This window comes from Amblyraja radiata, chromosome 2 (genome assembly GCF_010909765.2).
Source record: "Amblyraja radiata isolate CabotCenter1 chromosome 2, sAmbRad1.1.pri, whole genome shotgun sequence".
NCBI lineage: Eukaryota > Metazoa > Chordata > Chondrichthyes > Rajiformes > Rajidae > Amblyraja > Amblyraja radiata.
Window position 1 is genome coordinate 87286690 of NC_045957.1, and position 16462 is coordinate 87303151.

A 16462-nucleotide genomic window follows, 5' to 3' on the forward strand; every position below is an offset into this window, starting at 1 on the left:
TATATCCTGGAGATTTTAGGCATGAAAAAATAATGTTGTGTGGTAAAAAGGCCACATTCAGATTAGGAATTTAACACTGCCTACATATTTATGTGTGAGCACAACACATGGAACGGCCATAGCCACTTGCTGCTTGGTGCAAGTAGCTATTGGAGCAAGTAGCTAATAAAGGGAATGTCAAAAAGATCTCTTCAGAAATCTTTTGAATTGGATTACCTGAATTCTTATTTGCATTATTTTAGTTTTTCCCTCTCAAACCTAGGTGTTCAGGGTCTGATGCTTCTCTTTTTTTTCAGTTAGGAATAACTGAATTTTTTTGCAAAATTGTTATTCCCATGACAAACAATCTGCTTGCCTATTTGCAATGTTTTTCTTCGCAACAGCCAGAAGGCCTTGATAGTGGCATTAGAAGCCACAAGACTAATACTCCTTGCTCCGCTTTTCTATCTGTGTCTATTCAAATGCAGCCACAGCTAAAGATCAGCCTAATTATCTTTTACAATCTTAATGAGCAAAAGGCCTGAAACATACTTAACCTCTGTCAGAAGTTATATAGGGAATCCCCGGTGATTTCCACCTTTTGTGTCAGTTTATCTGGATTCCATGTCTGTGCATTGCAACATGAAAATCAGTGACAAGCTGATGGTCAGATGCTGCCACATCTGGCCTCCTGTTCAAACACTGGACTCACCTGTTAATCCAGTTTTGGAACATAGATATCCTGAGCTAAGCGGCTTTATCCAAAATACATTGGTGCCTTTAACCTTAATTGAAAAATTGCAAGCAAGTAATTTAGTTTAATTTCTTATGAAGAACTTTCTGATACTTTAAGGTTTTAATATAATACATTTTGATATGAATTTTGTGAAAAGTATTTATTTTATGTTTTCTTCTACTGCTCGACTTTATAAGCCAGTACTTTCCGAGGTTTAAAGAGGTTTGACATGTCAGCGAACACTCTCCTAAACTTCTACAGATCGACTGTAGAAAATATCCTGACTGGTTGCGCCATAGCCAGTCACAGCATTTCCAACGAACAGGAATGCAAGTGGCTGCAGAGAGTGGTGGGCTCAGCCTGGTCCACCACAGGCATAGCCCTCCCCAGCGCTGAAAGCATTCACATCAGTTGCTGCCTCAAGATTATGGCATCTATCATCAAAGATTCCCCACCATCTGGGTAAAGCCCTCTTCTCTTTGTTAACATCGGGTAGGAGGTAAAGAAGCCTGAAGTTTACACCATCAGGTTCAAAAACAGCAGCTTTCCTATAATTATCACTATCAGGTTCTCGAACCGACCTGCAGAGCCCCTATCCTACCTTGGAAATAGAAAACTACAGACCACCTCTTACACTGACATGGACTTGTTTATTTTTCTACTTATGTTTTTTTTATTTTACAGTCTTTTTCTCTTATCACTGTCCTGCAGAACTTATTTAATTTATGTTTGAATTATTTTTCTGTTTGTTGTCTGCATCCATGTTCCTGTGATACTGTGACGCTGCTTAAGTAAGATTTTCATTGCATTCATACCTCTTCGTACTTGTGCATATAACAATGTACACAATATGATTGGACGACTCAATGATTATCAGAGCCATTCAACAATCTCACTGAGAGTTGTTTGGCACTTGCAGTGCCCTCCATAATGTTTGTGACAAAGACCCATCATTTCTTTATTTGCCTCTGTATTCCACAATTTGAGATTTGTAATAGAAAAAAATCACATGTGGCTAAAGTGCACATTGTCAGATTTTATTAAAGGCCATTTTTATACATTTTGGTTACTCCGCTATCTTTAAGAGCCCTATCTAGCTCTCTCTTGAAAGTATCCAGAGAACCTGCCTCCACCGCCCTCAGAGGCAGAGAATTCCACAGACTCACAACTCTCTGTGTGAAAAAGTGTTTCCTCATCTCCGTTCTAAATAGCTTACCCCTAATTCTTAAACTGTGGCCCCTGGTTCTGGACTCCCCCAACATCGGGACATGTTTCCTGCCTCTAGCGTGTCCAAACCCATAATAATATTATTTGTTTCAATAAGATCCCCTCTCATACTTTTAAATTCCAGAGCATACAAGCCCAGCCGCTCCATTCTCTCAGCATATGACAGTCCTGCCATCCTGGGAATTGACCTTGTAAAGCCATGCTGCATTCCCTCAATAGCAAGAATGTCCTTTCTCAAAGTAGGGGACCAAAACTGCACACAATACTCCAGGTGTAGTCTCACTTGGGCCCTTTACAACTGCAAAAGGACATCTTTGCTCCTATACTAAACTCCTCTTGATATGAAGGCCATTCGCTTTCTTCACTGCCTGCTGTACCTGCATGCTTACTTTCATTGACTGATGAACATGGACCCCCAGATCCCGTTGTACTTTCCCTTTTCCCAACTTGACACAATTTAGATAATAATCTGCCTTCCTGTTTTTAGGGCACCATAAACCACATGGCTTCACAGGTGTTTGTAATTGCTCAGGTGTGTTTAAATGCCTCCTTAATGCAGCTCTCAGCACCTAGTCTTTCCTCCAGTCTTTCCATTACCTTTGGAAACTTTTATTGCTGTTTATCAACATGAGGACCAAATTTGTACCAATGAAGTTCAAATAACCTATTATGAGACTAAGAAACAAGAAAAAAACTGTTAGAGATATCAGCCAAACCTTTGGCTTACCAAAATCAACTGTTTGAAGAAGGGTTTCGGCCCGAAACGTCGCCTATTTCCTTCGCTCCATAGATGCTGCTGCACCCGCTGAGTTTCCCCAGCAATTTTGTGTACCTTCGATATTCCAGCATCTGCAGTTCCTTTTTGAACATGTTTGGAACATCTGTTTGGCGGTGCAGGCTCGAAGGGCCGAATGGCCTACTCCTGCACCAATTTTCTATGTATCTATGTATCATTAAGAAGAAAGCGAGCATTGGTGAGCTTACTAATCACAAAGGGACTGGCAGGCCAAGGAAGACCTCCACAGCTGATGACAGAATAATTCTCTCTATAATAAAGAAAAATCCCCAAACACCTGTCTGACAGATCAGAAATACTCTTCAGGAGTCAGGTGTGGAATTGCCAATGACCACTATCCGCAGAAGACTTCATGAACAGAATTACAGAGGCTACACTGTAAAATGCAAACCACTGGTTAGTCGCAAAAATAGGATGACCAGGCTACAGTTTGCCAAGAAGTACTTAAAAGAGCAACCACAGTTCTGGAAAAAGGTCTTGTGGCCAGATGAGAATAAGATTAACTTATATCAGAGTGATGGCAAGAGCAAAGTATGGAGGAGGGAAGGAACTGTCCAAGATCCAAAGCATACCACCTCATCTGTGAAACACGGTGTGGGGGTGTTATGGCCTGGGCATGTATGGCTGCTGAAGGTACTGGCTCACTTATCTTCATTGATGATACAACTGCTGATGGTAGTAGCATAATGAATTCTGAAGTGTATAGACACATCCTATCTGCTCAAGTTCAATCAAATGCTTAAAAACTCATTGGTCTGTAGTTCATTCTACAGCAAGATAATGATCGCAAACATAGTGCTAAAGCAACAAAGGAGCTAAAAAATGGTCAATTCTTGAGTGGCCATCAATCACCCAATCTGAACCCAATTGAGCATGCCTTTAATATGCTGAAGACAAAACTGAAGGGGACTAGCCCCTAAAACAAGCATAAGCTAAAGACGGCTGCAATACAGGCCTGACAGAGCATGACCATAGAAGACATCCAGCAACTGATGATGTCCATGAATCGCAGACTTCAAGCAGTCATTGCATGCAAAGGATATGCAACAAAATACTAAACATTTCTACTTTCATTTACATGACACTTCTGTGTCCCAAACATTATGGTGCCCTGAAATGGGGGGAGGGGGGATACTATGTATAAACACTGCTGTAATTTCTACATGGTGAAACCAAAATGTACAAAAATGGCCTTTATTAAAATGACAATGTGCACTTTAGCCACATGTGATTTTTTAAATTATAGATCTCAAATTGTGGAGTGCAGAGGCAAATAAATAAATGATGGGTCTTTGTCCCAAACATTATGGACGGCACTGTAGGTGCATGAGAATGAGGAATATGGATGATGTGCAGGCAGATGAGAATAGTTTATTTTAGTATCATGATAGGCACAGGATTTGTGGGCCGAGGGGTCTGTTCATGTGCTGTACTATGTTCTATGTTTTTTTTTTGTAGATCCTGGTTAATCAAAGGATATAGGATTTTCAAATAATTATTTGTAGCTGAAAACCTTGTGAATAGGGTTTTGGGCAGTTTATTGAGAGAAATCACAATAATGTTACGAGTTATAAAAGGAGGTGGTGGGGGTGTTATGGCCTGGGCATGTATGGCTGCTGAAGGTACTGGCTCACTTATCTTCATTGATGATACAACTGCTGATGGTAGTAGTATAATGAATTCTCAAGTGTGTAGACACATCCTATCTGCCCAAGTTCAAACTAATGCCTCAAAACTCATTGGCCGGCGGTTCATTCTACAGCAAGACAATGATCCCAAACATACTGCTAAAGCAACAAAGGACTTTTTCAAAGCTAAGAAATTGTCAATTCTTGAGTGGCCAAGTCAATCACCCGATCTGAACCCAATTGAGCATGCCTTTTATAGGCTGAAGAGAAAACTGAAGCCCTCAAAACAAGCATAAGCTAAAGATGGCTGCAATACAGGCCTGGCAGAGCATCACCAGAGAAGACACCCAGCAACTGGTGATGTCCATGAATCGCAGACTTCAAGCAGTCATTGCATGCAAAGGATATGCAACAAAATACTAAACATGACTATCATTTACATGACATTTCTGTGTCCCAAACATTACGGTGCCCTGAAATGGGGGGGGACTATGTCTAAACACTGCTGTAATTTCTACATGGTGAAATCAAAATGTGTAAAAATGGCCTTTATTAAAATCTGACAATGTGCAGTTTAACCACATGTGATTATTTTTTCTATTAAAAAACTCAAATTGTGGAGTACAGAGGCAAATAAATAAATGTCTGTGTCCCAAACATTATGGAGGGCATTGTAGATATCAGTGTATTGTAACTGTGGTCGGTCTTGGTCGTCCACTATGAGTGTTCACAGATACAAACCCCATATTCTTTACAAAGCAAAATCTGCTTGGGCTGTATGTTATGTGTAGTTGTGCCAGCAGGAACCTTGCACAATTCCTGACTTCCATCTGGTACTCCACCAGCAACGTCGCCAGGGATTCATTCTGGAATAGCTGATTGTGAAGGTCGGTTTTTAACATGTTCTAATGAGCAATGTGGCTATTTACTGCTGTTGCAGGGTTGAGACTGCATCCTGAGTGGCACAGCAAGTGTGGGTCATTGCTGGGACTGGCATATTGAGCCAGGTGGTGGCAAACAGCCTGGGTCCAACAGTCTCTCTAATGGGGCGTCAACACAGAGCAGGTGCTGCCATTCCCCAGCAATGGGTCAAATTAATGTACCAGCCAGGATGCACCTCTGAGCTTTTAATCTTCATGCTGAGCAGCCACCAGCTTTGACTTTGCCAGTACCAGCCCACAAAGGCGACTCCAACACCTCTAAATGCCTTCTCATGTGGGCCGCATGGTGCCACAGCTGTAAAGTTGCTATCTTACACGCCAAATACCCGGGTTCGATCCTGAGTACGGGTGCTGTCTTTATGGAGTTGTACATTCTCCCCGCGACCTGCGTTGGTTTTTCTGGGAGCTCCGGAATCCAGTAATTGTATATTGCCCCTTGTGTGTGTTGAAAAGTGTTAAGGGCCCGTCCCACTTGGGCGTCATTTGCACGTCACGCAGGTGGCGCCGGAGAATCCCGAAATCCTGGGGCGCCGCGCGCTACTGCGCGTCACTGCCTACACCACCACGTCTCACCACGCGCCATGTGCGCGTAATGCACGCCATGCGTGCGTTACACGCGCGTCGTGACGCGTAAATGATGTTGTGTAAATGACGTGCAAATAACGCCCAAGCGGGACAGGTCCTTTAATGTGCGGGGGATCCCTTGTCAGCACGGACTTGGTGGGTGGGCCAAAGACCCTGTCTCTGTGCCGTGTCTCTAAACTAAACTAAACTAAAAATGTCTGAGCCAAGATCGCATGGTAAATCCTTTGCTGTTAAAGGGCCAGTGTGGAGAAGGGTCTTAACACAGCATGAGGACGACAGGAGTTTGCAATCAGCTTTCTGATATTTAGGTACCTGGGAACATGTCCTGAATGTTTAGCAAATTACCAGTACAGCCATGAGCTATCAAAATGCCATCAGTGCAACTGGGGGGCTGGCAACAAAACCTACCACATGCTGAGTCCTACAGAGTGAAAAAGTGTGACCTCAAGAGCCGAATGAGAAAAATATGTGTGGCAGGTTGGACTGAATGTGCCATCCTGCCCAACATTACAAAAGCAGCACCTGTCCACTCTCTTCACCTTGTGCGCCTCCCTGAATCGAAGAAAAATTGAGTTAAATTATCTAAAAAGAATCCCATCAGTTTTTCAGTCTCGCGGTATTTACCTATTACCATAACCCGTTATTCTTGTTAAATATTGATAAATTTTCTGTGCCGTCTCAGCAACATGTTTTTATTGCCCGTTGATTTTCCCATAGAACTGTTACCATAACAAAAGGAAGCTTAACTGTTAAGACCTGAATGACCAGGAAATCCTTCTGAACACTCCCAATCATTTTTCATTATAAACAACATTTTATATAAATAAGCTCTGGTAGAATTCTCATTACTGACTCTGAAACTCATGGGGTCAACAAGTTCAAAATGTAAACACTTAATTTGATCTGTCACGTTAATGTTGTAGCAAGGAAGGGGTCAGTGCTGAAGTTCCTGCCTTTCATATGTGAAGATATGTCCATTCATAGAGAAGGACCTATGATAGGATTCTGAATGATTCAGGTGAAATTCCAGGTTATCCTTGAGAATTTACATCCTTCAACATATCATTTCATGTTTTATAATCCTTGTTTGTGCAACCCAATTGTGGACAATATCTTTATGTCACCTTATGTATTTTTGTTTACCAATTGGTGGCCGACTAGGTAAAGGGGAGATGCAGCGAGACCTGGGTGTCATGGTACACCAGTCATTGAAAGTAGGCATGCAGGTGCAGCAGGCAGTGAAGAAAGCGAATGGTATGTTAGCTTTCATAGCAAAAGGATTTGAGTATAGGAGCAGGGAGGTTCTACTGCAGTTGTACAGGGTCTTGGTGAGACCACACCTGGAGTATTGCGTACAGTTTTGGTCTCCAAATCTGAGGAAGGACATTATTGCCCTAGAGGGAGTGCAGAGAAGGTTCACCAGACTGATTCCTGGGATGTCAGGACTGTCTTATGAAGAAAGACTGGATAGACTTGGTTTATACTCTCTAGAATTTAGGAGATTGAGAGGGGATCTTATAGAAACTTATAAAATTCTTAAGGGGTTGGACAGGCTAGATGCAGGAAGATTGCTCCCGATGTTGGGGAAGTCCAGGACAAGGGGTCACAGCTTAAGGATAAGGGGGAAATCCTTTAAAACCGAGATGAGAAGAACTTTTTTCACACAGAGAGTGGTGAATCTCTGGAACTCTCTGCCACAGAGGGTAGTCGAGGCCAGTTCATTGGCTATATTTAAGAGGGAGTTAGATGTGGCCCTTGTGGCTAAGGGGATCAGAGGGTATGGAGAGAAGGCAGGTACGGGATACTGAGTTGGATGATCAGCCATGATCATATTGAATGGCGGTGTAGGCTCGAAGGGCCGAATGGCCTACTCCTGCACCTAATTTCTATGTTTCTATGTTTCTATAACATGTTTCCTCCTTTTATAACTCGTAACATTATTGTGATTTCTCTCAATAAACTGCCCAAAACCCTATTCACAAGGTTTTCAGCTACAAATAATTATTTGAAAATCCTATATCCTTTGATTAACCAGGATCTACAAAAAAGAAACATAGAACATAGTACAGCACATGAACAGACCCCTCGGCCCACAAATCCTGTGCCTATCATGATACTAAAATAAACTATTCTCATCTGCCTGCACATCATCCATATTCCTCATTCTCATGCACCTACAGTGCCGTCCATAATGTTTGGGACAAAGACCCATCATTTATTTATTTGCCTCTGCACTCCACAATTTGAGATTTATAATTTTAAAAATCACATGTGGCTAAAGTGCACATTGTCATTTTAATAAAAGCCATTTTTGTACATTTTGGTTTCACCATGTAGAAATTACAGCAGTGTTTATACATAGTCTCCCCCCTCCCCCATTTCAGGGCACCATAATGTTTGGGACACAGAAGTGTCATGTAAATGAAAGTAGAAATGTTTAGTATTTTTGTTGCATATCCTTTGCATGCAATGACTGCTTGAAGTCTGCGATTCATGGACATCATCAGTTGCTGGATGTCTTCTATGGTCATGCTATGTCAGGCCTGTATTGCAGCCGTCTTTAGCTTATGCTTGTTTTAGGGGCTAGTCCCCTTCAGTTTTGTCTTCAGCATATTAAAGGCATGCTCAATTGGGTTCAGATTGGGTGATTGATGGCCACTCAAGAATTGACCATTTTTTAGCTCCTTTGTTGCTTTAGCACTATGTTTGCGATCATTATCTTGCTGTAGAATGAACTACAGACCAATGAGTTTTTAAGCATTTGATTGAACTTGAGCAGATAGGATGTGTCTATACACTTCAGAATTCATTATGCTACTACCATCAGCAGTTGTATCATCAATGAAGATAAGTGAGCCAGTACCTTCAGCAGCCATACATGCCCAGGCCATAACACCCCCACCACCGTGTTTCACAGATGAGGTGGTATGCTTTGGATCTTGGGCAGTACTTCTTGGCAAACTGTAACCTAGCCATAGGTACACAAAAATGCTGGAGAAACTCAGCGGGTGCAGCAGCATCTATGGAGCGAAGGAACATGTGTCCCAAACATTATGTTGCCCTGAAATGGGGAGACTATGTATAAACACTGATATAATTTCTACATGGTGAAACCAAAATGTACAAAAATGGCCTTTAATAAAATCTGACAAGCGCACTTTAACCACATGTGATTTTTTTCTATTACAAATCTCAACTTGTGGTGTACAGAGGCAAATAAATAAATGACGGGTCTTTGTCCTAAACATTATGGAAGGCACTTTTACACCACTAATGTATCTTGCTCGAAAACAGTTTTGGTTTACAGAATCAGAAAAGTGACACTAGGGCTCTGATTACATATTAACTACTTTGCAAGTTGAAGGACAGCCACCACTTGACAGGGTACTGCTAATCAAATTGCAGGATACTCAACACTTCTGTCAGATCTAGGGAGGGAAGAATGTGCATCCAAATGCTCTTCCAATACCCAGAGACACACCAAGCATTCATGATGTTTTCCTAAATTGATAAGAAAAATATTGAGCACATTATATTTACCTTTGTCAGTTTTGAAAGACCACTGTGTGCTCTTATTGATGCCAAGAGTGCAGAGTGTTCATTCTCTATTGCAATAATTGACGATTGCCTCATGTTACTATCCATCATTTTATCAGAAGTCTAGCAAAAAGAGAACATTCATCAGATATGACACATTGAAACAACTGGATTCATCATTAGAAAATCAAAATTAAACAATCAAATGTTTTATACCTTTCTAAGTCGTTCTTTGTTTTCTCCTGACTGGATAGCTTTCATCAAGGTGCTGTGTCTGCATTCGTCTTTCGGGACAGGCTTCGGAATGATGGGCTTGAATTTCTTGACAGGGCCAAATATGCTGGAATTGGGTTTGATATTAAAACGATTTAAGTTAAAGGACTGTGAATTTTCTGATTCCTCAGTTGATGCTATTTCAGTTCTAGCAACAGAGGTTGTTGGCAGATTTAAGGCAGAAATGTTATCTGAAATGCAGTCACTCTGTCTTGCTTCAGTAGAATGAGTTTTAACAGAGACTGAAAATGAAGAATATGGAGTGAATGTAAACGTTTTGGTCATGTCAACTATTTGATCATTTGGAGAACTGGAGATCACACCTTTCACAGATGCTGATTGGAAGGTACTTTGTGGAATTAAACTCTTTGCAGTGCTGATTTGCTCATTTGTGGAAATTGATTCCTTTAATATTATCTGGGATGGTTGTTTCTGGAAAGTAATTTTGTTAAAGGCATTTGTTTGATCTGATGCATTTTTAATTAAGCAGTTCTGATTTAGAACATCATCAGTATCAATGCTTTCTTGTGGCAAAACATTTAATTTATTCAGCACTTTTGTAACATCTTCTGTGTTACAGCTGGAATTATGTGCAAACTCTGTGTTCAGTGGGCTTCTCATCTTTGAAGATTTGGGAGAAGATTTCTCCTCAACAGAACTAAATTTATTTGTGTCATCAGATCTTCTCTCAAATCCATTTCTAAACTGACCAAAAGATTTATTCCTAGCTTCAGTTTTTGTTGCTTGTAGTCCTGTGTAACGGCAAATTGCTGAGGCAACATCTTGGCTTGAGCTTCTTCTGTAGGGCCTGATAAAATTATTTATTTTGGGCTGACTATTTACAGGCATGCTTGTCATTTTAACATTCGACGGCACATCTGCCACAAATGGTTTCTCCTCAGTGGATTGCGAATAGTTTTTACCTTTGGTACTTGCAGCTGCAACCTGTGCAGTAACTGCAATGGATGTGGGGAATAGAATTGTTGACTGTTTTTCTGGCCCTTGCTGCTGCAACTTAGCAGCTGTGCATTCTGATTTATTTATCGTCCCAATTTTAGCTGTATTGGCATACTGCAGGTTATTCTTATCTGTACTTTTCACATTCCAAAATGCCTTTGCCCTCCCTACAAGTGATTCTTTGTCAGTGGCTAAACTCTTTGATGCAGTCTCTTTACTTATTCTTTCATTGCTCTTTGCATGCATTAAATTGCCTTGATCATCAATCTTGATAGCAAATGTGTCTCGTGACAAGTGTTCTCTTTGCTGAGGTTTTACCGTTGGCTTTAGTGGAATAACTGTGAATGTTCTCATACCTACTTTTGGAACACAGTCATTAGTAATTTTGTTGGCAGTGATTAGCCGTCTGTCTGATGTATGTATGTGTTCTCGAATATGAGTTGTTGCTGAATACCTCTCAACTTGCCTCCCATGTTTTGATTGGCAGTTTCTCTCTTCCAATACTACTGTGTCAATCTTTGCAGGTGCAGCGCTGCGCATGTTTTTCCCAACATTCCCTCTAATCTGCATATCACATGCCAGTTCAGTTGCTGGGAAAGTCATTTTTAATTTGCTTTCTCCAGGCTTCATCTCATCTTGAACAACCTCTGTTTTCAAATGTTCCTGTGTTTTTTTAATAGGCTCTCTTGACACATCAATGCAGTCAACAACATTTGAAGGATGGGATGTGCTGGATGACATATAAGATGGGGACCGCTCATAAATATTGGTTATGCAAATTCCAGTTGTAACTTTTGAGTTTGTTCCTCCATTCCTGTCTGTAATAGCTAATCCTTTTACTTTTGAAGGTTTTGGAACTTCTTTCAGTAATACCTCTTCGACTTTCTCTTGGCAAGTCCATGGTACTTCATCAATGATTGTCACTGGCACAGTTTCCTGCTCATCAACTGTTCTTTCAGACAATGTAGAAGACTTTTTGGAGGCCAATTCTTCTTGCATTGCTGCCAAATAAATATTTAGAAATCGGTACATGTTTAAATAAAACCTTTTGGTTGCACACAAAAAGATTACACGGATTATTTTAAGAACACTCACCCCTCTACCGCCTAGTCATCTCAAATTTCACTGATTTTGTTGAAAGAGATTTGGTACAAATCCAGTTAATCTAGAGCATTACAGGCGGGAGGGAGGGAGGAAGGGAAGGAGGATTTAGAATTACCTAACGGGTGCTGTAAAATTCACACTAAACTAGTAGTATATATTTTTTCAGAACTTTCTCATATTTTAGCAAAATTGACAGATCTACAAGCTACTTTGTGCATCAAAAGGCACAGTAGTTTGGCAACGTGCCGCAGACCTGTGCTTATTTTCTGCAACATTCTATGGCTAAGACACATGGAAAATAGCATCAGACTTTCAGTTTAGGGTGTAGGATCTTCAAGGTCAGGTTTAGTATTGGTGAGTTGGGTGGGGAAGTCTTGATTGCTTTAAGGCAAAATGGTTGGGCAGCATAATCAGGGAAGCAACTATTTTTTTTGGTGAGCATCACAATACGAATTGGACTGTTAGTCGAGTGGTGACGAGAGGAAACAACATCAGCTGCCTTGTGGGGTTGGGAATGGAAGAAAAGGCTGTGCATTCCACTGAACAGCCACAGGCTAGGTAAGAGTGGTACTCTAAATGTAGTGGAATGACATGGAGAGTTGAGATGATGGAGGAAATAAGCTGGGGAGAAGATCTTGGAGGAGGAGGTAAAAGTGAAAATCAAGTTGCGAGAGCTAAACAGTACTGCAGAAAAGGATGGCTGGGAATGGTGGATGTGTCAGAGAGTGAATTGTGGGGAAAGGTGGCGGGACTAAGGGAGAAAATTGGACATAAGATTATTCTAGGGATGGGAGGAGGAGATCAGAGAAAAATTGGAGCAGTCAGTGGTGAAATTAGAGGTACAGGAATTGAGATTGCAGGATGGTGTGAGTTCATTGTATTGGGGGGATTGGTGGGGGGGGGGGGGGGGGGGGGGGGGGGTCAGAAAACAGTGATATCTACCTGGAGGAAGGCCAAAGCAGACATCAACCCTGTGGCTGTGACCTGTTTCTGCACTTTCTTGGACCTCTGGTGCTTGTAAAATGATATCAAATGAGTGGTGTTTGCCAATTGACATCACTGCATATGCTCAGTCACCTCAGTGGGCAGTATGTCATTTGCAAGGAAATCTCAGCAACAATTTCAGTCAACATCTTTGGCTTGACCGGAAAATTACCCTCTAACCACAAATATTTATGAACCTCCTCGGGTTATGGATTCCTTTTCCTTATGTTTCTTCCAGCACTAATCAAATGAGTCTTGGATATCAAGTGGTTGATTTTAAATCCCTAACTTAAGGGGACTGGCTCACACTCCTCTTACAATATTTATCAGTGACACTTGTACAAGTTACTACTCTTAGAGTGCCCTGAAGCCTAATAACAGAAGTCACAACACCAGGAGAGCCCTGAAGCCTTATAGCATTAATGCTGTGCTCCATCATGTTGATGTACACCAAAATACATCTTGAAAATGGAAGTATTGGCCCAGATGCAGTTTTTATTCAAAAAATCTACTATAATTGGATTTTAGTTGCATTGATCAAAAATAAGCCAAATATATTAAATATGAAATTATGTAAGTATTTTTACTAAAAAAATTTTCAAAGCTCTGAAATACTGAATGAAGCAATTCTGACCTGGCAGTTCTGCGTCCAGTTCGGCCAATGACAGATTCACCTGGGCTGCAATGGAGACTTTACCTTCCTCTTTCCAGTTAGATTCAGCATGCGAGGCAGTTTCAAATCTAAGTTACACAGGTTCAATGGATTAAATGCAACTATATCATCTGTACAAATGTTTCACAATAATATGGTAATATTTATTCAAATACAATAACCTTCTTTAATTCAGGATTTGAGCATTTCAAAATCTTTATTATTTCCAAGATTTAGACGAGCCTAATCCTTTTATTGGAATTTAAAATATGCCCTTGTTTACTTAAATCCAGTTTGGTATTAATTTATCTGATATACCAGCAAACAGAACCAATATATTCTGTACACTTTATACATCTGGCACATTACAACAATATGCAACAATGACTAGAGCAGTATGTTGTAATGTCCTTTTTAACAGATAGCTTATGCAGGCGTAGTATACGTATTGAAGAAAAGTAGTAATATTTAATAAATTATAACAATAAAATTTCAGTTCAGTTAGGCAATAATTTCTCCTTTTGTTTAAAGTTAACATCTAACAGGTGGAGTAACTATTTGCTCCAAAACAAATAGACGTCAGCAACAATACAATTTCGCTAAAATCTGACTTTGCTTAAATTTGTACAATGTAAATTCTTACAGAATTCACAAATCACGAACAAAATTTGAGATATGGAATAAAACTAATTTTCACGCAATTTGTGTGAAAGTAAATAAATCAACACAATTATTTTCGACTTGGCAGAATTAGAGTTGACACAGCTTTGCTTCAGGAAAAATCGCAATACTGTCTGTTTTCTGGGAATGCTACTCCCCCATATAATGGAGGTAGATTCTATAACCTGTGGTTTGAAACAATATTTCACATTTTCTCCATTGGCATGGTGTGTAACAAAAAACTGTGGTCTGAATTATACCCTCACTTCAGCTATTATCCCGGAGCAAACCACCAGCAAACATCATCATGTTCCAGACTTCATTAAAGATAGCACAGTGGACAAATGCCAGTACATCCAACTTCATATCCAGCAGCCAGTTCGGTTTTGTAATATCAAGAACTGCTGATGCTGGTGTACATATTCTTAAGTTCCTCGTAGTGTCTGTCCACGGATGCAAGAAGACTTTAGAGACACAGCGTGGAAACAGGCCCTTCGGCCCACCAAGTCCATGCCGACCAGCGATCATCCTGTATACCAACACTATCTTACACACCAGGGCAAATCTATCAAAGCCAATTAACCTGCAAATCTGTACATTTTTGGAATGTGGGAGGAAACCGGCAAAAACCGGAGAAAACCCACATAGTCACAGAGAGAACATACAAACTCCATACAGACAGCACCCATAGTCAGGGTCAACCCCAGGTCTCTGGCGCTGTAAGGCAACAGCTCTACAGGGGCGCCACTCTGCTGCATAACAAACTTCCACAATGTTCTCATCTCCAGGACTGGGAAATTTGCTGACTGAGTTTGCACCACATTAAATCTGGCACAACACACTAAAATGAAGAGACACAAAAAGCTGGAGTAACTCAGTGGGTCAGGCAGCATCTAAGGAGAAAAGGTAATGTTTCGCATTGAGACCCTTCTTCAGACTCAGACTTCAGCCTTTTCTTCATGTCTGAAGAAGGGTCCCAACCTGAAACGTCACCTATTCTCCAGAGATGCTGCCTGACCTGCTGAGTTACTCCAGCACTTGGTGTCTATCTTTGGTTTAAACCAATATCTGCAAATCCTTCCTACCCCTTAAAAAGGAATCCAGGAAATCAGGAAGGAGTGAATGTGAAAGAGAGATATTTGTGAAGTTCCCAAAAGATTTTGAATATATCTTCATTTTAAAGGCAGCTTGAACAGTCAGTGAGCCAGTGTACATAAGCTGTCACCAGTTGTCAAAGCTACCTTGACAGCATAGTCAACCAACTATGCTGGGAGTGGCCAATAATACATTGTGCTGTGCTGGGAACTGGCTTCCCCCTCCCAAAAGGAACTACCGGGACCACACGGGAAGTTAATAGCACATTCCATGAGCGGGGAGACAATTTTCTCAGGCAGTAAATTACCTATCTGATTAGAACAAAATATGCAACACCAAATACAATTTTTTTAGCTTACAACTACAATGGGAACTTGGAGGATACATGAATTGTTTTGAAACTGGACCTGTTGTGCCAGTTTAGAAAAGCTTGCTTATCTATTATGGCCAGACATGCTTGGGTAAAAGCACAATAACAATTAAAAAAAGTTTTTGGACACAGTTGCATTTAACTATTATATAACCAAAACCCAGAGAACATTCGACTTTGCAGTTTTATGTGAATTGATGTGTGTGTCATTGATAAGCTGTCATCTTCAGAGCTCTGTATCAAGTGCTAAAATGTGGATGAAGCTGGGTAGCTCTCTCTTAGCTGGGACAGGGCCAAATAGCCTCCTCCTGCATCATCAATTTTCCACAATTCAGCCCACAACTCTTTCCCTTGTTATTCCATGGCTACTTAAAATGCTGCACATCAAAATTAGACTACAATGAGTGAAAAGCAGAATAATTGTTGAAATATTTACGAGTTTAGGAATGGACAACCACAGTGCATTTTGAAACGCATTCTGAAAAGTCAAAATATCGTGCAAGCAGGACTAAAAGTATCTCCCTTACTATGCAAAAAGAGGGGGCACCTTTTAACCCCCAGGAAGGGCTAACCTGCACTTTAGTGGAGGATTGGCAATATTAAATTTGGTATTGGGGTTAGAGCCTCAGGTTTTATCAATCATTCAATTGCGAGAAGTGTTCTCTGCATATGAGAACCTACATGATAAATCAAAACAGGAACTTACAGATCCGACTGTTTTTACCAAATTACTTGCCTGTCAGAAGGTGAACAAGTGCTTGCCCCAGGCCCTCATGCTAGCTGTTATTCTGTTCCCTCCCACCACACCATATATTTGCAAAATGCAGGGTGGAAGGAAGTGTAGTCCAGATAACTGTGGGAGTCAGTAGGTTGGTAAAATATGTCAGTCGATAGTTTATCCCCTGTGATAGAGACAGAGAGACCAAGAAAGGAGAGAG

At 40.8% G+C, this 16462-nt stretch overlaps 1 protein-coding gene across 11 annotated transcripts in view; it reads right to left on the minus strand.

Moving 5' to 3' along the window:
* The window catches only part of cobl (cordon-bleu WH2 repeat protein), a 255373-nt gene that overhangs the window by 17801 nt on the left and 221110 nt on the right, over nucleotides 1-16462 (minus strand). For all 11 annotated transcript variants that reach the window (XM_033050042.1, XM_033050014.1, XM_033050048.1 and 8 more), the window contains 3 exons: nucleotides 13382-13488; nucleotides 9646-11660; nucleotides 9433-9552 (listed from right to left, as the gene is read on the minus strand). In XM_033050042.1, the coding sequence (XP_032905933.1) occupies nucleotides 9433-9552; nucleotides 9646-11660; nucleotides 13382-13488 (2242 nt within the window). The remainder of the gene's footprint in view (nucleotides 1-9432; nucleotides 9553-9645; nucleotides 11661-13381; nucleotides 13489-16462) is intronic.